Source organism: Ammodytes marinus (assembly GCF_949987685.1).
Source record: "Ammodytes marinus genome assembly, chromosome: 17".
NCBI lineage: Eukaryota > Metazoa > Chordata > Actinopteri > Uranoscopiformes > Ammodytidae > Ammodytes > Ammodytes marinus.
Window position 1 is genome coordinate 14,638,678 of NC_137221.1, and position 26,962 is coordinate 14,665,639.

The following is a 26,962-nucleotide window of genomic DNA, read 5'->3' on the forward strand; positions in this document are numbered from 1 at the left end:
ACACCAAAAATGGGTGAGATCATTGTCACGAACGAAAACCATCAGATTTGAAAATGTAGTTGGTTTTTCTGAAGGTGTATATATATATATATTTCTTTCAGAGTTTTATTGTTGTGTTTTTCCATCTCTCCAGCTTTTTCCAAACTCTAGATTAGCCTGTGGTGATAAACAAATTAGGTCAGTTTAATTAGCACTAGACAGAGTAGTTACAGACATGCTGTAAATATTCAAGTGTGTAATTCCTTCCAGTCTTATTGCTCAGTGAACATGGGTTTACTTGGCTAAGTAGGGCTTAGATTATTGGTCACTTTCATCTGTTACATTTTATTTTATACAATTTAGCCTATTGTCATTTTCTTCTCTTCAAATACAATGCAAAAGATGTCCTGGCTCAAAGCTGTCCAAATTACAGAGATCTGTTTCGATGTTTGTGTACAGTTAAAGGGACTTTAATAATGTATATTTAACAACATGCTTTTGTGAGTTTTGATCTGTGGCAGGTTGCCAGTTGTGTGAAGAGCATTTTAAACTGGCAATTCCAAGTGAGATGAACCACAATAAAAATTATATTTGGAATTGAATAAAATTAAATAGCCTAAATACATGGTCAAAACAGTAATGTGCATGTATAGCAGTTACATGTTCATCACTCCAATGCACAGGAGCAGCAGAGCATAGTTAAAGGTGTAGCCTATACTTTCCCTGTGTAGTCCTAGTCACTATTTATTTTGAGGGTCATGACCTCTCTTTATATGTCCATGGTCATGACTCATATCATATGTAGGCCTGTAAAGTGCATGTCAGATTAATTGTGGCAAACTGGATCACCTAGCCTACATCATACTGTCTATATGGATAGGCCTACGGGTAAAACATTTATTTGTCATTGATTGTCATATGGCGCCATATAACCACCTAGGCGGTCATTATGTCCCTTATTCATCGGTGATAGTTGCCGTAACTTCTGATGCTCACATTGTTGCCCTGGCGCACAGCTGAATGGTGAAAAGCGGATAATCTTGTCCGCAGGCCGGGCGGGGACACGAGCAGCGAGACCGCGGGTCAGTGCTCTCTCCTCGGCGTGGTGTCCGCGCTCTTATGGTGGTGGAAGAGGCGATTACAGACTTTATTATTTTCGGCTGTCTGAACTGCCTCCTCCTCCACCAACACCACGGCGAGCCCCGTTTCTTTTGTGCTTCTTCTTCACCTCGCGGGGCTGCTGTTCGGCCGCGCGCACGCACGCGGGGCTGCAGAATTCATGCAGCTCCTCCTCGAGGGGGTCGCGGTGACTGAGCCCCCACCCCCCTTCGTCTCTCTCCCTCTACTCCCCCCCCCCACCCTCTGTCTCTCTCTCCCCCCGGCTCCTCCTGCGCCCGCCCCGGCACCGATTGTTGACAAAAGACGCTGCGAGACGGAGGGAAGGAGTCCCAGACCCCGGTACTGGTGAGCAGATCTGCCCGTTAACTTGACTCCTTTAACAGGAGAGAAGAATCGGGGACGACTGGGGTGGGGGCACGCGGTGTGGGTTGACGAAGACTCTTTCGTTCCTAGAAAACTGTGAGTCACAGCCGGGCTGCTTTGTGTCCGTGGCGGACTGCAGCCCAACGTTAGCCGTAGTAACGCTGTTGGGTCGACCCACCTCCCCATCCCCCGTGTGATTCGGCATCATATGATGCTCATTTCTGTCTATGGCCTGGGGCTGATTATGACAGCTTTCCGTCTCTCTTTGTGTCTTTGTGTGTCCCTTCTCCGGAAGGTGTGGCCGAGGTGATTCGGTTTGTCGGTGGTGGTGGTCGGACCGCAGCAGGCCGGCGTGAAGTGGACGCCCCCCTCCTCCTCCTCATCTCCTTCTCCTCCTCCTCCTATTTCTCCTCTCCTCCTTCCTGAAATCACCCGCGATTGGTATTTACCGACAAAAACCAGCGGCCAAGATGGGGCACTCATTGTGAGTGGAAGCGCCAGACCAGCGTTACAGTAGGAGGAGGCGGCCTTGGGAAGGTCTATTCAGCCGGGAATGGTGTGAGTCGAGACGGCCAGGCAATCTGGATCTGACCGGGGACCCGTCATTCCCCCGGAGCCTCCGCGGCCCCAAGCCGCGTCCTGAGCCCTCCAAGATGGGGAAGTGCGACGGAAGATGCACGCTGCTGGTGATATGTTCCCTGCAGTTGGTGAGTGTGTTTAGGCTAGTCTGTGTGTCTGTGTGCCACTCCAATCACTCACCATACATGTATAATTAGAGCAGCGCGCAACAAACATGCACATTGTAATCAGACATTTTTGTCCAGTCCTACAGTCACACTGGAAAAGCTTTGAGCTGCAGCTGCTGGGGGTGCCATGCCACATTAGAGGGGAAGGAGGGCGTGTGTGTCTTTGAAGCAGAGGGAGAGCAGGGCAGGGGGGGTTCTTTGGTGTCAGGGTGGTATGCATGACTGTAGAGTGGGCTGCTCATTTTGGCAAAACCAAAAAAAAAAAAAACATGTGAATGGGAGGCACATGAGAGACAAGGAGGCCCTGTTCACCATCTGGTCTCCACTCGCTCTGGAGTTAAAGTTAGCTCTTCCTTGTGCCTACAAATAGCTTAGGACTATCCCTCTAAAATGTAATAAGTGTGTAATGCGAGACAGAATCAGAGCTGTGTGGCTGGTGAGCATAGTGCATGGACAGCAGCAGCAGTGTCCGGGCTATTGTTTGTAGGCCCGATGAGTTGTTGTGTGGCAGGGGGATTCAGCCCATAGATTCTCATTAGTTTGGGGGAGCTTTTGGGGGGGTTGCTCCTCTTTTACAGTCACTGGCTGGTGCTCTAGGCAGTTACCATGGAAACAACTGCGGCAGACCTGTGCATATGTGTTCCTGTCACTGTGTGTGTGTGTATTTTGTATGTGTGAAACCTTGATTACTTGTATGTGTTGTGTTATTATTAACGTATATCTCCTCAGTTGTGTGTGTCTGTATGTATGTATACAGATGTGTATATATTTGACCTCCCCCTTTCCCCTAGGTGGCGGCCCTCCAGAGGCAGGTGTTTGATTTCCTGGGCTACCAGTGGGCCCCCATCCTGGCCAACTTCCTGCACATTATGGCTGTCATCTTGGGCATGTTCGGCACCGTGCAGTTTCGCTTCAGATACCTCATCTTTGTGAGTATATCCCTCGCCAGCTACTGTTTACCTTTAATAATTGCAGCATGAATTCCTTTCATACAGAGATTGATCCTTGTGTCTGTTTGGCAGTATGCAGTATGGCTGGTCCTTTGGGTGGGCTGGAACTCCTTCATTATCTGCTTCTATCTGGAGGTTGGACACCTGTCTCAGGTAAGTTTGTGTATAGCATAATTATGTTTTTTCTTCTTCGCTTTCTTACCATTTTCAATGACATGGCATGGCGAAACTTACCCAGTGACCCCTTGCTGGGGTACTGGTTTAAATAGTGCATGCCAAACATTTTAAATATTCTACGTTTCAAGTTTCCCAAGTCTGAGGATTTGCTTCTTCGAGTAATGTTTAAGCAGAGACAGAGTGATCAGTAGTTGTGTGTGTTTGTGTATGTGTGTGTGTGTGTGTGTGTTCAGGACAGGGACTTTCTCATGACGTTCAACACATCACTTCATCGCTCGTGGTGGATGGAGCACGGCCCTGGTTGTCTGGTAACGCCAGTTCTAGACTCTCACATGGCCCCTGACGACCACCATGTCATCACCGTCTCCGGGTGTCTCCTTGACTACCAGTACATAGAGGTGTTGAGTTCGGCCATTCAGATTCTTTTGGCGGTACGTATCTTGACACACACACACACACACGCACACACACAAATAATGATACTCTATGTTTTAAGTTTGGTAAGCCAGCAGTGACTCAGCCTTCACACTGACAGTCACCTGACTCTAATTTCTGACCATCTCTTCCGTGACAGCTCTTTGGATTTGTGTACGCCTGCTACGTGAGCAAAGTCTTCCAGGATGACGAGGACAGCTGTGAGTGCTTTTTTGTCTTCTCCTAAAAGCTTGTTGATCCTCTTCCAGCGCCTCGTTTAGCAGATTACTTGTGTCATGCCGTCGAGAGAGCTTTTGTGTAAGCGATCCGTGGCTTTTGGATGTGAGTGCCGATCGTTTTCCTCGCTGACTGAGTCATGCTGAGCAGTATCGCTGCAGAGGATTCCCTCTGGGTGATCCATCTGCGTGGAGTATAAGAGAAACCGCCGGAATATTCCCACCGTCATAGTATCAGTCCATCCGCTGGCTAGGGCTTATTTCATCGTTGAGGTTTGGGTGTGCTATCTGTGTGTCTCAATGGTTCTTCTCCCCTCGTGCCTCTTGTTAGTGTGTCACTCTCATTCAACGGAGGAATTTAAGCCCTGAAGTTAGACTATGACATCATAGGCTTGATTTCCTGTAAAAGGAATCTAATGATAATGTGCATATCCTGTGTTACGACAACAATTACTTTTTTTTCCAGCTACAATTTTTTTAATGCATTAATAATAATATATGTTTTGGGGCCAATACTTTATTTTTTGTATATAATTGATGCTTTTCAACAATCCGATGTATGTCGTAAATCCATAACTAAAAAACAAAATGGTTTTGTTTAAGCTTTCCTTAAACTATATGTTTAATAAGAACTGTGGGCAAAAAAGCTTATAAATGCACTCAAATACTGTTTATCTGTAATGGACAATTTTTACATCTGATGCCAGTATGCAAATAACATCCCAGATTTCAGCTTGGTTGATTAATTTCAAAGATTACGTGCACAGGTGGAGTTTTGTAAAATTAAGCAAATCATTGTGGGGGCAATGACGAATACATTTAATTGTAGCAGTACAACATAATTTTACATAGTTTCTTGCCTCCGGAGAAAACCGATTCCTTAATTGGGGTCTCTATTTCCACAGACAATTAGGACGTAGTTTCTTTTTCGGCTGGCACCACATAACTTTGTTCCTTTGAATTTATCTAGAAAGATTAGAATTATGTATCAGTGTCACAGGTGCAGGAAAGATGATGTATCTCTCCAGATTTGGATGTCACAGAGAGTTTTACGTGTGTAATAAAGGTATACAAAAAGCATTATGATACCATCTGATGCCTTAATAGATTACCTAGTCAAAACAGAATCTGATCATGAAATACAGCCCGTTGGTAGATTTTTTTTGTTGAGATGTAATGGAAAGTGGAGTGATGTCATCCCTTCTGTCTCCCTCTCTCTCCTCTTTGAAGTTGATTTCATTGGTGGATTCGACTCGTACGGCTACCAGCCTCCTCAGAAGTCCTCCCATCTGCAACTGCAGCCTCTCTACACGTGAGTTACAAAATATCCTTCTGTTCAACTTCGTTTTTAGAATGTAACCTTGAACATTTGTCTTCCAAGGGGTTACTCCCATGATATTTAAAAAAGTTTGGGGTCTTGCAGAAAATAACAAAGTCAGAGATGTCCTGCCTTTAAGCCCCTGGTTTGGTTCCTGCTCCAGGAACACTGCATCTTACATTTCCCAACATGCACCTCAACAGCATATTTATTGACACCCTCCCTGTCTATTAAAATACCCACTTCTTGAAAATTCCACAACTCAGGGTTGTGATAGTTTTTTGGGGGGGAACAACAAACACACACACACACACAAGGAACAGGTGTTTCTGAGCTAAAATAAAATCAAAATACATCACAAAAAACGCAACAAGCTTTCGCAACAAGCTTTCACACCCCGGTTAGTCCTGGGCCAGGGTCGATAAAGAATTGAAATAAGTTATAAAAGAATCCCATTATGTTAATTTTATTACCACAGCCTTTCACTGTTAATTAAATGTTTTCTAATTTTAAAAAGAACATAAATCTTTGAGCCAGATTTGAATTGATAGAGGATTAAGGGATTTCCACATAAGTAAAATATGGCGTCTTGCCAGAAGGGAAGTAAAGGCTAATGTTTCTATATGCGGTTTGTGATCGTTTTTCTTTTTAAAAAGTCAAAATCTCACATCCCCCCAGCTGAGACATCCCCAATCATCAAGGTTATTTTTTACAAACTTTTTTTTGAAGATATCTTTTGGGCATTTTTAAGCTTTATTGATAGTGCAGAGAGACAGAGGTGAAATGGGGCAGAGAGGGGAGTGACATGCAGAGAACAAACTTTTAAAGCAATATTATAAAACTGTTGCTAGCAATAAACATGACAAGTAAACTTAATGACAAGTAAACTTAATGTGAAACATTGGTGGAGTGCAGTATAATGTAACATTGATGTCTTACCGTGTGAATTTCCCTTTATCTTGACCCCTATGAATCTCAGGGCTGGATAACGGTTGGTAGCTCCCCCTTCAGGCCGAACCTTGGTGGTGTCATTGTGGATGGAAAGCGGCGGACGCCTTGATTATACTAACTCCGTGTGTCACAGTTTACCTGAGGAATGGACTTACCCCTACCCGGAGGAAGAGAGAGAGAGAGAGAGTGACGTCTGTGCGTGTGTGCATGTGTGCTTGTGTCTGAGAAAGATAAAATGCGGCCCTGAAAAGAATGTACAGAGCTCAGGGAAGAACCAGCAAAGCCGAGCGGTGGATGAGAGGATGGAGGAGGAGTATGAGTAGGAGGAGGGATACAGAGAAGAAGAGCTGGGGAAACCTCTGTCGAATCACCGATGACACACTTCACTTAACTGCCAGCTCTCAACACTCCCACAGGTGTGTGTGTGTGTGACTGTGACTGTGTGACTGTGTGACACCACAGGACTTCGCTGGTGTTTTGTGGTTGCACCCTGGACTCTTACCACTCTGTTTTTTTATTTTGTTGGGTGCTCGAGCGTGCGCGTGCGTGCGTGCGTGTGGTGGAGACATGGGTGGGGTCACATAATAAAAAGAGGCACGGTTCGTACCTGTTGTCGTTTTAGAGTGTGGTGATGTCAAATTAGAGCAGTCTTATGTTTCCCTCTCCCAAAGCCATCTTTCCTTCCGCCTGTGCCACTTAAACCCGCCCTTGACGCTTAAACCTTTCGCACTACAGCCCCTCGGCCTGCAGAGGTAGCAAACCGGAGCTGGTGGAGCGGAAAGGGCGCTGTGCTTAAAGGATCAGGCTGGCAATATTTTGTACATTTTATCACTGGTCTTTATATGTGATTTGTCGACTATAAGAAAAATATATCAAATATCGCCAGAATTATCCTTTAAACTTCAGGGTTACTGCAAAAAAAAAACTTTCAAATGTCCATTTCCAGGGTATTTTATTTTCAGGAAAATAAAGTCAGCCTACTTTACATTTAATGCTGTTGATTAAGGATGCAGATGGCTTTGGGATCAGGCATTAGTGTCTATATGGGGGAAGAGTGGGGTGGGGGGTATTATGTGCATGTAAATAACCAGCCAATGATGGTTTTGTTGGTTTAATTTAGAAAAAGTGGGGTTGCATTAGGGGGTGGGTAGGGCTGAGTGAGTGGGGGGACACAACATAAGTTTTTCCCTTCATACCTGTCTCTCCGGTTCTCTCTTTTTGGATATCCTCGTGCTGCCCTCTACTAACCCCATCCGCAGCTAATTCTCCCTAACGTCTCTCTCACTAACTTAATTTATCTGAACTCCGCGGGAGTTCAGCGATGAAGGCGACCTACCAGGAAGATATAACGCGAACATGCACGTTGACAATGCTCTGAGTAGTTTTTGTAGATGTAATTTTAGACAGAAGGCGCGAAGGAGAGAGACAGGCATGAGGTGAAGACCTTATTGGGTGTAAGGTGATGTTTGAAATAATAAAAAAATACACTTTCTACATGAAAACATGACTACTGTCGCTTTCTATGTACGCATTTTTGTTTCCCGTGACTGAAGGTTTAATGAAATGAGTACTTTCATTCCTATCTCTGATTACATTATATTCACATCTGGATTTTTGGGCACATAATTACATTTTCGCCAGAGTAGTTTAGAGGATTAAACAAATAATGCACTCTTGTGGGCTGATATTGTAGAGTGAGTATTTGATGCACTTAATGCAAAGACATAATGACATAAAATAAGCACTGTGATATTTCATGCCTGCAGTGTGACACTTTTAATTTTAATGGTTAGAAATTGATATTCTGCAATGAAGATTTAAGCTAACTGATCATCCGATATGACAAAATAGCAATACAATGCTGTAGTTCATAGTGTGCATATTAATTGTTATTACCCATGTAAAAAAAAAATCTCAGTGTATTAGGCTAATATTTTATTAAGGGTTTGACACAGTAGTTATACATTTCGCTATAATTAGGCCTAGTTTTTAGCATTTTTCCCCCTACTAGCAAAGAAAATTGCAACAAATCACAAGAGAAAATAAGCATTCTTGACTGTAAATGACTAAACGTATTTGCATGTGGAAGTAGGACATATTTATGACTGAATGGCTATTTGAAACATTACAATTGGATAGGCTACAAAAATAGCTTCTTTTTATTTGATCTTGTCTCAACTTTTATGTAAATAGGCTGAGTAGGCTATAAGACTGTAAGGCATGCTTCAGGCTATTGAATGACTACTGAGCAGGCGTTCCTAAACATTTCCATAGGCTATCATATCATCATCATCACCATAGGCTACATTTTCATAAAGGGCTGCCATTTGCATTACGTCATGCACGCGCCGGTATGGGACAGACTTCAGTTCATGGACCTGTTGTACAAAAAAGTCAAAAGGATATTTTTGTCTCACTATACACATACATTCCGGTCAGGAGGTGAACCCGATCGACCAGCGGCCACACACCGACTGACAGTGTGGTGTGGAGCAGCATGTTGCCATGGCTGCAAAGCAGCCCGTTACCGTAAAAACCCCGGTAGGCCTACATTGTACTGTAGACCTACAGAAACATGTAGCCTAACATTACCATAATACAGGGGTGGCCAACCAGTCAGAGACTAAGAGCCACATTTTTTACTGTGTTACTGCAAAGAGCCACATCGTACACACGGGTACACATGAACATCCCCCCATCCCTTCCTCATACACGCACACACACATACAGACCTCTGCTCAGTCAGATTTACTGTAAATGTCACAACCAAAATGATAATGCAGTAACACCCGTTTCAGTTGAATTTTGTATTATTATTATTTTTTAAATAAATAATGCTTGTGCATACTACCAGGCCCAGGGGCACAAGGGCTCAAGGGGGCCCTAAGCTAAGGTACTGATAACTTTACATGTCTTATAGTCAAATGTCTTATATAGCGGGTCGGCTGATGATCAAAGGGTTGGAGGTTCGATCCCCGCCCTGCCACCTGTGTCATGGTTGTTGTGTCCTTGGGCAAGACACTTCACCCACCTTGCCTCGCGTGAATGTCGATAGTTAGCCTGCTATCGGTGTGTGAATGGTAACGTGGGAAAGGAAAACAGGTCTCCCTTGCAAAAGAGTCTTCAGTCTCAATGGGATTTACCTGTATAAATAAAGGTTAAAAAAAAAAAAAAAAAAAAAAAAAGAGCTCAGTCACTCATGTCAATAAAAGGTTCCAAAAAGGAATAGCCTAAATATAAGGAAATAAATCATCATGGGCCCCTCAACTAGTAGGGGAGAAATACAAAAGCAATTGTAAAGCAACAGCATTATTAGCTCTGTCTTAGGGGCTACATGAGGGGCCTCCAAGGCCTCCACACATACAGGAATAAACTTTCTATGTGTAAATTCTATACAGTTCATAAAAAGTAGCTATCCACCCTTTATCTGTTGAAATGGGTCTCTCCATCATATAACATGGGTCTGCAGACCAATCTACTGTTTTTGCAGTTGCAGAGTAAAGGATGCTGCCTGCTTAAGAAAAATCAGAAAAATAATGTTCCTTCTGCAGCTCAAGATTTGATTTAGCCTCTACATTTTCCTCTCTATGTGCATCAGATTGATGCATTTTACTTTAAAACAGTACACATTTTCTTCTAGTGTGCAATGCCTCTAGCCTGGCTCCGCCCGCCCGCCTACTTCCGGCCAAATTTTATTTTCCCTTCAGTAGTCAGTCTGGGTGTACAGCCCATTTCCCAGTTTTGCCGGAGATTCGACAGCCGGTCCAAACAGCGAACAGAGCGAGTGGCTGAGAACGATGACGTCGAAGTCGCGCTCCAGATTCAGTTGCCAGAAGCCGGCTCATGACACACGTGACGACCAAACGTTATGCGATTGGTTGGCTAATCCAGAGTGGCACTGGGCAGATCCAATAGTTTTAAACTTTAACAGACACCCGCCTCCATGAGTGAACGTTTGCCAATTACAGCACTGCCAGACCTTCTGTACAAATGAAATGAAGTACGATGGTCTGGTAGCACCAGGCTACAATGCCCCCTGACCCCCCAACAAGGACCAGGGTCCCTCCCACAGTGTCCCAAAATCATCTGGGAAACACTGACTTTCTTAAAGAGGACCTATTATACTACTTTTCTGGTCTTAATTTCTTGTTTTACACTGCTATAGAGCAACCTGACACGAATCACATCACAAAAAACTATGTTGATTTTCGGGAAGCTCTTTCTCTTATTTTGGCGATCCAGCACTTCCTGTCAACACTTGAGTGTGTGTGCTTCGGCAATCTCCGCTCCCTCCGCCTGTGCATCGGCCATCTCCGCTACCCTCCCCCCCTCTTGCAAACCCCACTCCGTTGTGATTGGTTACCTTCCTTCCGGAACACTTTCAGTGGCGGGAAGCGCGAGCATGGACCTATAAGGGCGCGAGGCAGACGCGAACAGGGAAGTGACAGCATTACCATACATGGAAACATCCGCGTGGTCACGTCACGAATTTTTATGCGACGTCACGAATTATGAAAGGGTAGACCGCTTTGAAGACGTGACTTCTCGACTGGCTAGAATAGTGTTTAGTGCTCTGCACAGACACCCCAGACGGTCAGCAGGGAATACGTCGAAATGCATGTAAGTCATTATTTGATAATTTAGTATGGTTAAGCATGACTATGAATCATCATAACAACGTTTATAGGTCATAAAAGTCAAAAAGCATCATAGGTCCTCTTTAATATGTTTTTTGCCAATAATTGTATGTATCTGTGCGGAAAAGTCAGTGTAACTGACTGGATAGGTAGGAGTGGGGGGGCCCTTTGAAAGTCTTGGTCCAGGGGCCTATTATCTCATAATCCGTCGAAGAACCAACTGGATTCCACAATCTTTTCAATTTTCGCATTATTTATAAAAAAAAAAAAAGGGGGAGGCCCCACACTAGGACTTGAAACGGGCCCCCAGATCGTTAAGGCCGCCCCTGTGATAATGACAGAACTGGACTCCTACAGTACTAAGACGACAGGCCAGTCATTTTCAACAATGAACATTGTGTGCACTGCCTCACACACAAACTCTCAGTTCAACCAAGTCCACAAACAAAAATATAACAATTTACAATAGCGTTTTTCTCTTACTATGCATGTTGCTTAGTGGGACTTACTTTTAGCATGGAGTGAGCTGAAGTGGGGCTGAAGATTTGAAGCCTTGAAATGCGCTAATGAGAATGACGCCTGGCATATAAGGCAGAATGGCTTGGTATAACGTTTAACAAAAAATATAAACTCTCCCACTCTGTTTCGGAGCGAACTTGACACAAATTGTTTACTCACGGAAAACCTCCCTCCAAGCTGAGCGGGCAGTTTTAGGTTGCGTCCACACCAAACGTTTGCGAACGTTATGTTGCGTCCTCAATTAAACATTTGCGAACAGGCATACACATACACATTAACAAAATAAATAATTAAATAATAAACAACATGTAAAACGAACGTAAGAGCCGCATGAAACGTTTGCGAACATGCACACACATAGGCCCACAAAAAAGGATTTGAAAAAAATATATACACTCAACAAAAATATAAACGCAACACTTTTGTTTTTGCTCCCATTTTTCATGAGATGGACTTAAAGATCTAAAATTCATTCCAGATACACAATATTACCATTTCTCTCAAACATTGTTCACAAATCTGTCTAAATGTGTGATAGTGAGCACTTCTGCTTTGCTGAGATAATCCATCCCCTCACAGGTGTGCCACATCAAGATGCTGATCTGACATCATGATTAGTGCACAGGTGTGCCTTAGACTGTCCACAATAAAAGGCCACCCTGAAATGTGCAGTTTTGTCTCACAGCAAAATGCCACAGATGCCACAAGCATTGAGGGAGCGTGCAATTGGCATGCTGACAGCAGGAATGTCAACCAGATCTGTTGCTCGTGCATTGAATGTTCATTTCTCCACCATAAGCCGTCTCCAAAGGCGTTTCAGAGAATATGGCAGTACATCCAACCGGCCTCACAACCGCAGACCACGTGTAACCACACCAGCCCAGGACCTCCACATCCAGCAGGTTCACCTCCAAGATTGTCTGAGACCAGCCACTGAGACAGCTGCTGAAACAATTGGTTTGCATAACCAAACAATTTCTGCACAAACTGTCAGAAACCGTCTCAGGGAAGCTCAACTTGCTCGTCGTCCTCATCGGGGTCTTGACCTGACTCCAGCTCGTCGCCGTAACAGACTTGAGTGGGCAAATGCTCACATTCGATGGCGTCTGGCACGGTGGAGAGGTGTTCTCTTCACGGATGAATCTCGGTTTACATTGTTCAGGGCAGATGGCAGACAGCGTGTGTGGCGTTGTGTGGGTGAGCGCTTTGCTGATGTCAATGTTGTGGATCGAGTGGCCCATGGTGGTGGTGGGGTTATGGTATGGGCAGGCATCTGTTATGGACGAAGAACACAGGTGCATTTTATTGATGGCATTTTGAATGCACAGAGATACCGTGATGAGATCCTGAGGCCCATTGTTGTGCCATACATCCATGAACATCACCTCACGTTTCAGCAAGATAATGCACGGCCCCATGTTGCAAGGATCTGTACACAATTCTTGGAAGCTGAAAATGTCCCAGTTCTTGCATGGCCAGCATACTCACCGGACATGTCACCCATTGAGCATGTTTGGGATGTGCTTGACCGGCGTATACGACAGCGTGCACCACTTCCCACTAATATCCAGCAACTTCGCACAGCCATTGAAGAGGAGTGGACCAACATTCCACAGGCCACAATTGACAATCTGATAAACTCTGTGCGAAGAAGATGTGTTGCACTGCATGAGGCAAATGGTGGTCACACCAGATACTGACTGGTTCTGAGTCCCCAGACCCCCAATAAAGCAAAAAAATATAATCACAAAATTTGATATGAACTGAAGAGCCGCACGAACAGGCCCGGTTCTAGACAGTCAGATTAGGGTGGGCCTGTAGAAATTTTAGGTGGGCACACTGGGCAGAGAGAACGAAGATGCGAGCGCACGCAAGGCGCGCAAGCTTGAATTTTTTGCCCTTGTAAGATCTCTGCGTCTGATTTTTGGCACATTTACTGTGAATTGTGTAGAACACAATATGCAAATAAACTTTGAGTGTTGCTGTGTGGGAGATTTGATTCTTGCATGTTTTTTTTCTCCAAAATGTTTATGAATAACATATAATATACATTATATACAACATAATGTATCTTTTTTTTATTGCAGTATTAACTGTAGGCAGCCTGAGCTGATTGAAGAGAAAGCTTTGGGACTGGGCAACCTGGATGGTGGTAGTCCAGAGCTATATACTATACACATAGATATATAGTATTTCCACTATTGGCTCCAATGTCCAGCTGGGTGAAAATAGTAGCCAGCCGAGGTCACAACTCTGCTAGGGTGGTCCGGGGGTATGCCCCCCCGGGAGATTATTTTTTACGTTTTTAAAGTGAAATGCATGAATCTGTTGCACTTTGAGAGGAAAATTAAGAGGCTAAATCTGAGGAATTTTGTGTAAACAAATAATTTGGAGACACTGGGTCGGATGAATTAGAAGCTATTGAAGAAAGACACATGGATTTTCCATTTAAATGCAATGAGAAGAACGAAGCAGAAGAACTCTGTTGTCCAGTTATCTTTTTTTCCACAGACGAGGCTGAAATAGGCTATAGACTATACACAGTGCATGGGCAACTGAGGGCATTTTCAAATATTTTTAAATAAACTCAATACTAACTGTGCATGCCATGGACTTGAACGTGACATGATCAGTTAACCTCGGATTACCTCCCAGATGAACTGATTCAATTATTAAGCTATTAACTATCTACCAAAACATTGTATTCCTTTTATTGTATGATAATTTACATTTACATAATATGATGTTGATATCAAACACACAAACTAAAAAAAAACGAAATAAAAAAATAAATTGGGGGGGCCCCCCTGGCAGTCGGGACCCTAAGCAACCGCTCATTTCGCTTATGCCTCGGGCCGGCTCTGCTGACCAGTGACCACTATAAGCGGGTGGGTAACTTGGAGGCAGGCTGTCCTGCCCACCCAATAATACAATTAGAAGCAATGCATGGTAATGGTATATTCTTTAGTATTAATTAATTGTCTGAATTTTATTTGACATTTTCTTGGACAGCGAATGAACAGGTCCGTCCGATAGTGGGTCTGGACTTCCACCTAAAAAAAATATATAATTTTTTTTGATTGGGTGGGCACAGCCCACATTTGGGTGGGCACGGCCCACCCTGGCCCCTGGCTACCGCCGGCCCTGGGCACGAAGCAAGGCAAAGAGCCGCATGCGGCTCGCGAGCCGCAGGTTGGCCACCCCTGCCATAATAGCTAGCCTTGGAACAAAGAGTAACAAACCATTAAAACATTATTATTTGGAACCTTTCCCCCAGAAACATTTTATTTTATTGTATGTAGTCCTTGTCTATGCCATTGTTTTTGCTTTTTTAAAGGCTGTTTGTCCTGCAGCCTACTGTTAGGCCTATTATAATAGCTATATAGGCTAATTATTAGGCCTGTTATTTGTAATATATGTATTAGGATAGTAATAGGCCTAATAATAGGCTAATTATTAGGATAGTATCAATTTGCAAAAATGCTTTTTATGTGATGTTAGCCTACTCTAGGCTACCTGAATGCTTGTAGGCTATGTTGTCATTAAAACAAAATATTATTATTATTTTTTAAACCATTGCCTTATTTATGAATGTAGTGAAAACAATATAAATAGCTACTCCCAACAATTCAGTAACAAAGGGACCGGTCCGGTGAGACCCTCCCTCCCCTCCCGGTTGGCGCAATGAACCGCACGCTCTCTCTCATCCCTTCCCGTCATGCAGCGCTCTTGCCTGCTCCTCCGTCGAGCCGCCATGTTGTCGGAGTGAAAGCCTGGGGTGTCAGAGAGAAACTGGGGCCGAAATCCGCAACCATCCACCCTCTCCGCCGGTGAGTATCACCTCTTCCCGGCCCGTGGCGGTACGGATCGTTGCTTATCCACTCGTCGTTGCGTGTATTGTTGCGATGGCGGCTCTTGGAGAGCATAACAGAGGTTTACTTGGTGAGGCTGAAGCGGCTGCCTCCCTTTCTGCCGCTCGCCTCCCTCCTCCCGTTGTGTCGGTCTTCCGCTCCAGACAGCTTCTAGGGCCTTTGTTAGCATCAGCGTCACGGGGACCTGTGGGGCTGCGAGGTCTGCAGACTGGTAGGGACCTCCCCGGGTGTTTATTAATAACAGAATGATGCTGTTATGGGGGTGCTGTTGCTGTGTTAAAATGATATGTTGAGCCCGTGTTTGGCCGCCGGTTCGCCCGGGTTGAGCTTGTTTCGGGAGGCCGTGTTATTGTTGGTAGACATGGGCATAAGACCGTGCATAACACAGCCGGGACTGGCTTGAGTGGACACGGATGCAGGAAAATTAAATAACCGCTAACTGTGACCACCCTGTCACCAGAAGCTTACACATATCCCCTGTCGTTTTGATGTGTCATGTCTGGTAGGAGGGACATGTTTGGTCCATGTTCGCATACGTTATCTCGTGCTAGCTGCAGGTTCCCTGCTCGTATTGTCACACCCCTTGTCTGCCCGGTATGCGGTGGATTGATCCCCGGTATTGAGCAATGATTAACCCAGTTGGGTTATGGAGAACAGTGCCTGTTTCCGTGCACTCAGTTAAACTTGTAGGATAACAAGTGGTGTGCGTCTCGCTTTGGGGATTGGCCACAGTGTTGTGGATTTCCGGGTGTTTCTCTATCTGACATCGAGCTGTAGCAAAGGAATGAAAAGCAAACATTTCCTTGTTGCTGAGCAATGCTGACTGAAAAGTGCTGCAGGAAACAAAATCACAAGTGGAAATGAGAATGATCACTTGGCGAGCTGGTTTGTGTACATCTTTTCGGACGGCTCAGTTCGTTGTTTTTTTTAGTCTTCGTTGGAGGTGGTGTGTTGCACCCTGGTTGCAGCAGACTAGAGAACCCTCTATGCCGTCTGGAGAGTCAGTCAGACAGCCTCTGGCAAAGTGAATTCATGTATGTGGGCCAGTGTAAAAACCCCTTATAATTTCCTCATGGCCAGTAGGGACACAAATGTGAAACTGGTCATGTTAACAGAGATTAGAGTTTGTTGGATAAAGAGGTCATAACATAAATATTCAATACCTCTGATCAGTGAGGTTGTTTTGCCAAATGTTAAGACCACCAAACATTTTGGTCCATGCACATCACACATTTCTTGGTGTTTGCATTTCTCACATAATGACTATTTGCCCACCACCCTTAAAACGTGGGTTCAATGACAGGCCACCTGTGACCTTTTTACAGTAAGGTAGTAAATTTGCAATCATGTACATTAATTCCTTTGCAAGTAAAGCCTCCCCTGTGTGCAAAGTTAAAAAAAAAACTGTGTGGTTCCTATTTACAGAAGATGCCTAATTGCCAGTTTATTATGTACACATAGCTTAAAGTAATCAGTTGATAACTATATTGTTTTAGAACTTCGTTGTTACTTGGAGGATGGAGTTGGTGGTGCTTTTTTCAACTGTAATGTGCTGAACTCAGAAGTGTTACTATTATCTTTATTACACCCCGGCGGCAGAGGCGACGCTGGTAGGGAGGTCGTCCTCTGGAGTGCAGGGTCGACACTGAACCCCAAATTGCTTCTGATGATTCAGAGAGCGCCTTGCATGGCAGTTACAGCTATCGGTGTATGAGTGTGTGTATGAATGGGTGAATGTGGTAAGAAATCGTCTAGAAAAAGAGCTGTATAAGTCAAGTCCATTTACCATTTACTCCACTGATATAAATGGCTTGGACAAAATATTAGACACCTCTTTGTATAATCCAATTCAAAGGCACTACAGTTTGAAACAACACCTCTATGAAATGTATTATTGTATAATTATAATGGACTGCATTTGTTTTTTGGGGCGTACTTTATAAAACCGGAAGGTGCTATAGACTCCTGAGGTGGCATGATGTATCAGCTGTAAAATTGGGAACTTCCACTTTGACTAGTGGCAGTGATTTGCATCCACGTCTCCCTTAAAGCCATGCTTATACAAGTTTTTCTTAACAAGACGTACAACCAAATGCATGAGTTAGAACACCTTAAATAACTGTTTTAATAATAGTGTTTATAGAAACTCCAATGCTGCTTTAATCTCCATGGTCCATGCCACTGGAGTTAGAACGTCTCTGTGTGTTTCCACCCACACACAGCAGTACAGTCAAGTTTACAGTATGTCGTGCAGACTGCAGGATAGACAGGCTCACCTGCCTCCTGGGCAGTAAAGGGATTCTCTGGTTTATATATGTAAATGTTGATCCCAGCACTGCTGCTCTGATTATCTCAAATTAAGTCGCTTTAATGGCAGGTTGCTACTTGGCTCCAAAAATGTAATGCCTCGTTTCCACCGAGTAGAGCGGGTCGGGTCGGAGCGGCTCAGAGCGGCTCAGAGCGGGACAGCTCACTTTTAAGAATCTCGGTGGTGTTTCCACCGCCGACCCTACCCTTACTGGTAGGGCGAGGTTTAAGCTGTACTGCGGTAGCCGCTGCCAGAATGTGGGTCAAACTATCGGGCTGTGGAACAACTGTGGTCAAGCCAGCGGTCTCTCGTGGTCAAACCAGCCGCTTCTTTATTTATTCCCCCCGTGTTGTTGTGAGCACAGAGACGGCTCGGTGCAACTGATAGAGACAGTGAGCGAACAGCGCAGGCTGCGGCAGCTACATTTAATGACGAGGAAAAAAAACACACAATAAACAGTGTGTTTTCGCTCACATTTTCGCCAAAACACAAGACTCTCTTCACTCTAGCCGAGGTGACTACACACGGCGGAAATTATTCTTTCGACCAACTTTATTTGCCAGTCTGCCACACATCAGCTGTTAGTGTGAGCGAAATATTGACCTATTTATGTTCTCCTTCACCTTTAGCGACACCAGAGGTGATTTGTTACCATATTTTAGATTTTTATTTACAAGATAAGACTTTGTTTAGCACGGGAGCACCTCAGCAATGCAGGAGCATTTGGAGATGAGGCACGTTGGACTTGTTGACGATGCGGACTCCCACTTACTAACAGGCAAACTATCTTATTGCATATGTGCTCCCATGCCAAGCAAGGTCTGCCTTACAAATCTTGCAAGTAATGCATATTTTTGAGGGTGGAATGCTCCCAAACTTTAGACATTCTTTGACGTGATGTGGCCACTGCCATTTGGCTATGTTTTGTTTAAACCTGTCATTTTCTGGAAGCTATTACACATGCAAGACTCTCAGAGATAGGTGCGAAGCGATGCTTAGTTCAGCCCTACAGCGCGGGAAAACGGGCCAATGACATAACCAACTAATATTTCTGTTAAATTTTTATTTGTTCAATCTATTGATCCATTATGCAATTGTTTGCATGTGACAGATGTTTTTTTTCTCTGGACAGGCTGTGGTGGAATGAGCAGTGTGTGTGTGTTGAAGAGGAAAGCAGTGCTCTGGCAGGATTCATTCAGCCCCCACCATAGAAGTACATCTCCCAGCATGCCCGTGGTGCTGAGCAGCGGAGGACATGCCCCTCCAACTGGGCAGACCCCTCAGGCCGCACCCCCTAGCCAGCAGGTAAAACCTTGACGCCACACATTTAATTAACTCATGGACAAACGTTTGTCAATAACATGTCATATATTAGCTTTGATAACTATTAACCACTATAGTTGGCATTTTCTGCACATCACAACCATGACACCAAAATCTGACAACTACTTCAGCAGGTTGTCTGTTGGCTAATCTACAGGTGAGGTCATCCAAGCGTACATAGTTACAGTAGCATCGTTAACAAGGCAAACGAATCCCAAAGTAGAGCTGGAGGAGCCTTTCTTATCATAAAGCCCTCTGTGCCAAATTGAGAATTGTGATATCTGGCTAGTATAAATACAAACTGACTTACTTGACATTTTAATGCCTTACCCAGCAGTATTTAGGTTTTCCAGTAAATTTCAACAACACTAGACTAAAAACAGTTATTTAGATGGAATCTGTGTTGACATTGTTCAACTAAACTTAAATAACATTACATCTCCTCCATACGTGTATCAAACATGCAAAAGCTTTTTGAAGTCATCCCCTCAAGCTCTGGTCACCCCGGAAGAAAAAAACTTGATTAGATGAATGAAAAAATTGTTACTTGCAGTTCTAGTCACGGCTCCATCTTTTTTCTCCTTGACAGTTGTGCTGTTGTGCTTGGCACCTGTTTCATATTTGCTTCTGTTCAGGCGGGTGTTAAAAAAATATATATAATAAAACCTCTTTGTTGCATCTGTATTTACAGTGAACAATGTAATGTCTCTGAACTTTAAGGCCCCAACCTGGGATCATCGGTTTGGTTTTACCTCTTAATTGCAAGGTTAGAATGTTTCTTGACAAATCCGGAAAGAAAGCAGTCCAGTTCATCTAATAAGTTACCATTTAGTCTGATTGAATGACGTTTTTCAAACTTTATTCTACTGCATCCACCGCATGTACTGTAAATAACTGAGCCCAGCTGTTTCCAGTTCATGCTGTCTAATTGTTTGACTTTTTATAGTGGGGAAATTGATGTTTACCCTCAAAATGAGTAAGAGAGCACATCGAAAGTAAGATTTGCCAGTGAAAAGATATGTTGCCTCATATTTTCACGTGAATTGAAGATGTGTTCTTTAAAACCTCTACAGACTGCTGTTTTGACGATGCCGTTTACCCTTTTGAAAAAAATGTACACATTTGGAAACACTTAATGTGTTAATAAGGTTAGGAAGAAACGGCTTGGATGAATATTTTGTTTAGTTAATTCTATGAAACTTTGGGGAAATACTTAAAATCTTTGCTAAACCTGCAGGTCTCCAGTTTTTGCTCAGACACACTCTGCTTGTAACTGTTGGGCCAGTAATTCTAGGATAACATGTACCTGTGTGTGTGTGTGTGTGTGTGTGTGTGTGTGTCTCTCTCTCTTAGGGTGTGGCAGGTGCTGGACGTTCCCAGGATGATGCCATGGTAGACTATTTCTTCCAGCGGCAGCACGGAGAACAGCCCGGCAAACATCGCTGGCCCACTGGAGACAACATCCATGACAGCCAGGTGTGTGTGTGTGTGTGTGTGTGTGTTGCACAAGTTGCAGTGGTTGACACTAACGGTTGCCCGCTTGCCCGGGGCAAGTGAAAATAATGTTTGGGCAAGTTGAGATTGCTCTTTGGTTGCCCGAACGGGCAAGTGGATTTAAGTGGGGTTCTCAGTAGTCTAAGCTATTTATTCATGTGTTTTAGAAACCTTTTGTTCCTGCTAACCAGTGTTGGGAGTAACGCGTTACAGGAAGTAATGCATTACTGTAATGCATTACGTTTTGCTGTAACGCGGTAATGTAAGGCATTACAGCAAAAAAAATGGTAATATGTAACGCAGTACATAGCTCAGAAACGCGCGTTACAATGCATTTTAAACCCGAAATTGACTGGTTTGTTGTTTTTATACAAATTGGCCAACACCGCGAGTTTCGCAGAGGAGAAAAAACCCACGCTAATGTTACTGCTAGAGGAGAAGAAAACTCGATTTGCTGCTACAATTGATTCCAAAGATGCGCTAGCCTACTGGCTTCCGTCTCACTGCCCAAGTTATTGAAAACTTTTGTAGTGTTTGGAGACTCTGTGCTCAACGAGCAGCGGGTGCTGCCGCGAGCCCCTCCCCGTCTAAGGGCACTCGGAGGCGGTCAGTCTCGGAGCAGCCCCTCGGAGCGAGTCCCAGCCTGCTGTCAGAGCAGAGAGGTGACACACCTCCGCGTCCAGGCTGCAAATGAATCGCGCTAATGTAAAAGTAGTGTAATGCCTTACAATTCAAAGACAGTAATATTGTAATGTAACCAACTACTTTGAAATGCCAGTAATAAGTAATAAATACCGCATTACGCTTTTGAAGTAACTTGCCCAACACTGCTAACTCACACAAAATAGATCGGCTATATTTGCATTTGAGCAGCTGCGCGCGGCAGCCAGCAGCATCTCTCGCCCTCTATCTCTCTCTCTCACACACACACACACACACACACACACACACACACACACACACACACACACACACACACACACACACACACACACACACACACACACACACACACACACACACACACACCCACCAGCCTGTGTGCGCGCAGTTTCACTGTCTACGCTATATTCAAAACACATAAATCAATAACGTTTGAGCTTGTCGATACCGCTATGGAGTCCAGTAGGTCACATGATGTAATTTTAAATATCGAGTAGAGTCGGGTCATCTTCAACTAATTAGGCTTTCTTTTGCGTATTATTCCATCACTGGTCCGCATCATAGGCTGCGAAAGTGTTGTACCTTCGACTGTCTTGAAGAAACTCCTTCAACCCGCTTCAACTCCGTCTCCCCCAAAAAAACTCTGTCCTCTGAGCCGCTGTTCATCATTCATTCAAAGCAGCGTTGATCAACAAACGAGACTGTAGCAAGTCCCGCAGTTAAAAAATGTGATAGTTTTTAAATCCATATCAAAATCTGCAGGTTAAGAATTAGTTGGCTTAAAAAAATGTGATGTGTTCAGGTCGGCTCAGTAAAGTGATTATTAGGCACAGGTCAATAAAATGATGTGTTCAAATGTAACATCAAGAAAAAAAGAAATTTTAGTTTTTCGCGAGAAGCTTGAATAATACAGTTTGGGTGAAAAACTTGTTTTCCCAGCAATATAAAATAAATAGTAGGCCTAAATATGGAATGATTGGATATGGACCTGTTTAAAGTCCTATCCTTAGCTCTGCTCAGCTTATAAGCAATTAAAGCAATAATACCAGTTCTCTTTTAACAAGATAATAGAAAAGTAGGCTATCGATAAAGATTTGGATTGCGGAGTCTTTATAATGGTATCAATATGAATAGAAATTAATGATCCCCCTCCAGTCCCTACTTACAGTGTAACTGGGCAATAGCTTTAACATGGTGGACTTTAATCATTTTATGGCACACGATCACTTTTTGGCACAATGTGACCTTTTTAAATAAGTAAACATTTTCTGAACATTTGTGTGGAAGCTAACATTCAGCTTTACTCTGAGCTAGACTGAGTTTTCTGAGACCCCCCCAAAACCAGGCCAGGTGCCTGGCAAAAAGAGGCCCTTTTACGATGCTGCAGCAGGACCAAGCTCTTGGCTGTATGTGTGATGTCATGATATATATGCTTATATGAATTGTTGTTGGTTGTTTGTGTTCAGGATGAGACAATTAAGCAGTGTTTGCATTTAAGAGATACGGTTCGCTAAAATGTATAATTTAATTTTGAGCACGACATTCGGGCAAGTAAAACATTATCTGTACTTGCCCTATGGGCAAGTGCTTTTGAAACCTTAGTGTCAACCCCTGCACAAGTTGTAACATACTATTGCAGAATTGTACCATGTCACGTACTATTGTTTTCTTGTACAAAGTTCACAGACCACTTTATTCTGAAGAGATAACTTATGTAAAGAAAGAACATTATGCGTTAGACATTTTAGTGTCCACCACTGTACGATCTATGGCAAATAATTTATAAAGGTAATTACTAATTAACATAGGTAATTAAAGTTGAGTTCATGTTTATACATTGGTTTACTATGAGAAAGTCGTCTTTTAAAGTTTCACTGTTCTCTCTGTCTACAGGTGCGGTCCATGGACGAGCTAAACCATGACTTCCAGGCACTGGCTTTGGAAGGACGCGCCATGGGAGAGGTGAGACATATGGCATTTTACCATAGGCACTTTTGGCCTCACCAAGCCGTGCCGAGCTGATTTTGTATGCACACCCACAGACGAGTAGCCCTGCTGTTATGGTAAAGAAAACCCCTTCCGCGCTGGGCTGACGGGCCGGGCAAAACCAAGCCGAGCTAGCACATGTATATGGAAAAATGCCAACAGGGGTCAGATGGTCAGCGTTACGTATTGTCTAGAAAAAGGTGACTTACATGACAAATGGGTTACCATCTAAATGTGAAGCATTCCATTTGAAAGTTCTCAAATAAGAAAAATTAACTGCGAATTAGGTGTGTTTCCATCAAGTGTTTGGAGCGGATAAACTCCACTAATTTGGTCTGGAGATGGCGCTATAGGCAACGTTGTGTAACACTGCAGTAATAAAAAGTAGAACGACTTACACAAGAACATTTGACATGAAAATAGCTGCCCTCTATTGTGTGAATTGGGCACCTGGCTGAATAGACACACTCACAGTCAAACTAGAATAACAGGAAATCCCAGGGAAAATTGATGGATCAGTTGCTCCTTCGAAGGCGTTTGAGCCAATAGTTTTGTAAACTTGTTTTTTCCGAATAAAAAGCTCTGAAAGATGAGAAGAGACTGAGCAGAGATGCCCTTTTTATTTTAGCTGGTTGGACTGGCTGGTGGTTCATTATCCACAGTCTACGCTCAGTAACTTGGTTAATTTTGGACCATTGCCTACAATTAGTTTTGCCCCATTGAGCATAATGCTGATGTATGTATGTTTGTTGATGTAGCCTATTGTTAGGCTGATATTGATGGTAATACCTCTTTGATGAGATGTATTGACATTTACCTTGCAATGCCAAATCAGTATAAACAGATTTTCAGATTTGAATTCATCTTGAGTTGCTGTTACCTGTTTTGGAAGATACTGATCATGGTAGTTATCCGAAGCAAGTTATCTGTTGTGCTGCCTTTAAAAACAAGCATTTAAAAAAATTAAAATGATTATTCCCAATTGCTTGGATTGTTCCTTGTTATTTCTCACTCAAGTAGTAGGGCTTGTGCTTGTTTATTTGGGATGCAGTCGGGGGTCAAAGTACATTACTGGAAATTGCAGTGCAACACTGGCAGCTTCAGACCAAACTAAAAAAAGCTTTGTCATATGAAACACACTCAAAAGGCTGTCTTGAAAGTAAGATTTGAGTACCTTTTGTTCTCAGATGACTGGTCACATAATGATATTTTTATTATTCCATGTGCTTACTGTATCTATTTGACCATTTTTAACCTTGCCCTTGTTTCCCCTGTCCTGTCATTGTCCTGTGTCTTTGTAGCAGCTGCTAACTGGTAAGAAGTTCTGGGAGGCAGATGACTCTGGGAAAGATGGACCAAAGGGGATCTTTCTTGACCAGTGGAGGGACAGTGCATGGGGGGCCTCAGGTATACACTAGGTTTTTCTTTTTTTCTAACAAACAAGTCAACAAAGCACCAAAACAATCACTGTCTGGTCTGGTGTAGACAAATATATACCTTAATTTTCGGACTATAAGCCGCGATTTTTTCCCCATTTTTCGACCCTGTTATTACACAGCACAGTATATGTTCTGTACTAGCTACTATTGCTCTAAATCAGTGGTTCTCAAAGTGCGGCCCGCGGGCCGAAGCATATCTGGCGGCCCGCGGCCCGCATTGAATTATGAATTATTAAAAAAAAAAAAAAAAAAAAAAAAATTATATATATATATATATATTTTTTTTTTAATTGAAACGCACGGAGGGGATGCGTCCCCCGTAACAGTAAAAACAGTACAGGGGTCGAAACACTTAAATATCCCTCCTAATTGTTTGTATTCATTCCCCACTTATTAAACTTGCGAAGTTCGGCTGGCCTCTGCCTCTCGTTGCAGACGGCTGGTCAGCCTCCCGCAGTGCAGCAGGCAGTGTAGTGGTCCCAATGTAAGTTGTTAGATAGTGAGCTTGTCAAGCCCAATACGATGCACTTTCTCACATTCAAGGTGAATTAGATTAGGTCAAGTGTCTAAGGATGGATGCTAACATTATCTGGTTTCTAACTCTTTTGCCTAAAGTTTAGCTAACAAACTAACGTTAGCTAGCTGCTGATAGCCATGGAACTATCTGCCTAGTTGACTGCTGATAGCCCACCCTGTTTATTTCCAATGTATAGTGTCATAATAGTTAACACTGCTGCTGCATCATGAGTAGTGAGTCCTTCAAAAAAAACACTCCAAAAGGTGATACGTTTTCAATGTGTAGAAAGTTTTGAACAATAAAGTAGAATAAATATTTGAATGCAATACAGAATGCCTCAGTGCCTTGATTTATATTCCATTAGATGTGTGTCAATGGGAGCGAGTTGTCTTTTCCTTAACATTTCCACCATAAATAAATACAGAAGACACAAATTACTGCATAAAAATTAAACAAAATGCACAAAATGAAGTGTTCGAACCTCAAATTTTTCTGGGGGACAACCCCCAGACCCCCGCTTTTAATGTGTGTTCCCCAATGTTGAAATGAGACCTAGCCCTTCATTTATTACTTTAAATATGTTAGTTACACAGTATTGGATGCTGACCAATACATGTAAACTGTAAAGACGCAAAGACGCTGGCCATTGAAATTATTTCAGTTTTATAATTTTTTTTCCTTCGGCGGCCCTCGGTCCAATGTTGGGTTCCTAAATTGGCCCTCAGCTATCAAAAGTTTGAGAACCCCTGCTCTAAATGGTAACAATTGAATATGTTATGCAAATATGCAACTTGTTTGTTGAAATGTTAATAAATGGGAGCTTCCTCAAGCAGCCATCTCTTTCCCCTCTGTGCACAAACTCTTACATATGGTAATAAAACATTATAACACCTGCGGCTTATAGTCCAGTGCGGCTTATAGTGCGGAAAATACGGTATTCAAATTCCTGTCCGAATCAAAGGCTGATGTCAAGGTGAAATCACCCGTATTAATTCCCAGACGATGAGATATGAGATTCCTGGTGTATCATGTAAAAAAATGCAGTTATTTCTGTAGGTTCAAAGATGATTGTCTTTCACTGACATGAATTAGTATTTAAAAAAAGTATCGCATAAGTGAAATGCTTCTGGTAGTTTTAACTTCAAATTCTGCATTTCACAGCATATTGTTTTGGTTTCTTTTTAATGACTAGTTTCTGACCCAGTCCAGGTGTGCTGAAATGATGGAAAAAAGGAAATCCTTTCAAGAAATAATATCCTGTCTTATAATGGGACAAACTGCCAGAAAACTTAAATGCAGCAGTAGTCGGAAGAAATTACAAAAATATGTGCAGAAAGTTATAACCAAAGGAATTCAAAACCCCAGGGTTTTCCCCAGTGTATTCCAGTCATGGCGGCCTTGCAATATTGTCCACTATAATCCCAATTGCACTATTTCACCAAATCGTGCAGCACAATTGCCAACATGCCGATTTAAAAAAAAAAATTATAATAAATTCTGGCGGAAACCCTGCCCGAGTTGATAAGCCATCAAACATTCAGACCCTCAGTAAATGCAGTCTGGTAAAATGTAACAGCTCAATATGCAGTTATTTCTCTGTGAGATATTTGTTGTCTTTCTTCCATATGACGTTATTGTCCTGTTATTGGTTCGTGCGTGTTGGGACTGATTGCTAATGCCTGAACAGTTTGTAGGGGAAATGTAGCATTATCCCGCGCATGAACAGTCCCTGTTCCCCTCACAACAGATCACTCGGTGTCTCAGCCAATCATGGTGTCCCGCCGGCCAGGGCAGGGTTTCCATAGCGGCGGTGAAGTTGGGGTGGGCTCGGTGATGTCGCCGCGCTCTGAAAGTGGAGGGCTTGGAGTAAGCATGGTGGAGTACGTCCTCTCCTCATCGCCTGCTGACAAACTGGATTCCTGCCTCCGGAAAGGACCCTATGTAAGTCTTG

General features: G+C 43.3%; 2 protein-coding genes across 10 annotated transcripts in view; both read left to right on the forward strand.

Annotated features, from left to right (window-relative positions):
* Positions 1-1,340: 1,340 nt before the first annotated feature.
* nkain1 (sodium/potassium transporting ATPase interacting 1) lies at positions 1,341-7,741 on the forward strand (the record flags this gene model as incomplete). Of its 4 annotated transcripts, none has more annotated exons than XM_080045468.1 (8): positions 1,341-1,443; positions 1,757-2,168; positions 2,999-3,136; positions 3,230-3,310; positions 3,568-3,765; positions 3,909-3,969; positions 5,215-5,296; positions 6,282-7,741. In XM_080045468.1, exons 2-8 carry the CDS (start codon positions 2,115-2,117, stop codon positions 6,289-6,291), a joined length of 624 nt encoding a protein of 207 aa, XP_079901594.1. In that variant the 5' UTR covers positions 1,341-1,443; positions 1,757-2,114. The 4 variants fall into 4 exon arrangements, with proteins under 4 accessions (XP_079901594.1, XP_079901595.1, XP_079901597.1 ...); XM_080045469.1 differs by having other exon boundaries at positions 1,386-1,437; XM_080045470.1 differs by lacking the exon at positions 1,341-1,443 and adding an exon at positions 1,489-1,557.
* Positions 7,742-15,151: 7,410 nt separating this feature from the next.
* The window catches only part of pum1 (pumilio RNA-binding family member 1), a 29,840-nt gene continuing 18,029 nt past the window's right edge, over positions 15,152-26,962 (forward strand). For 4 of the 6 annotated variants that reach the window (XM_080045119.1, XM_080045122.1, XM_080045121.1 and 1 more), the window contains exons 1-6: positions 15,152-15,239; positions 18,722-18,894; positions 20,266-20,388; positions 22,963-23,031; positions 24,357-24,462; positions 26,759-26,952. In XM_080045119.1, the coding sequence (XP_079901245.1) occupies positions 18,733-18,894; positions 20,266-20,388; positions 22,963-23,031; positions 24,357-24,462; positions 26,759-26,952 (654 nt within the window). In that variant the 5' untranslated portion in view covers positions 15,152-15,239; positions 18,722-18,732. The remainder of the gene's footprint in view (positions 15,240-18,721; positions 18,895-20,265; positions 20,389-22,962; positions 23,032-24,356; positions 24,463-26,758; positions 26,953-26,962) is intronic. The other 2 variants (XM_080045120.1, XM_080045124.1) reach the window with 1 other exon arrangement.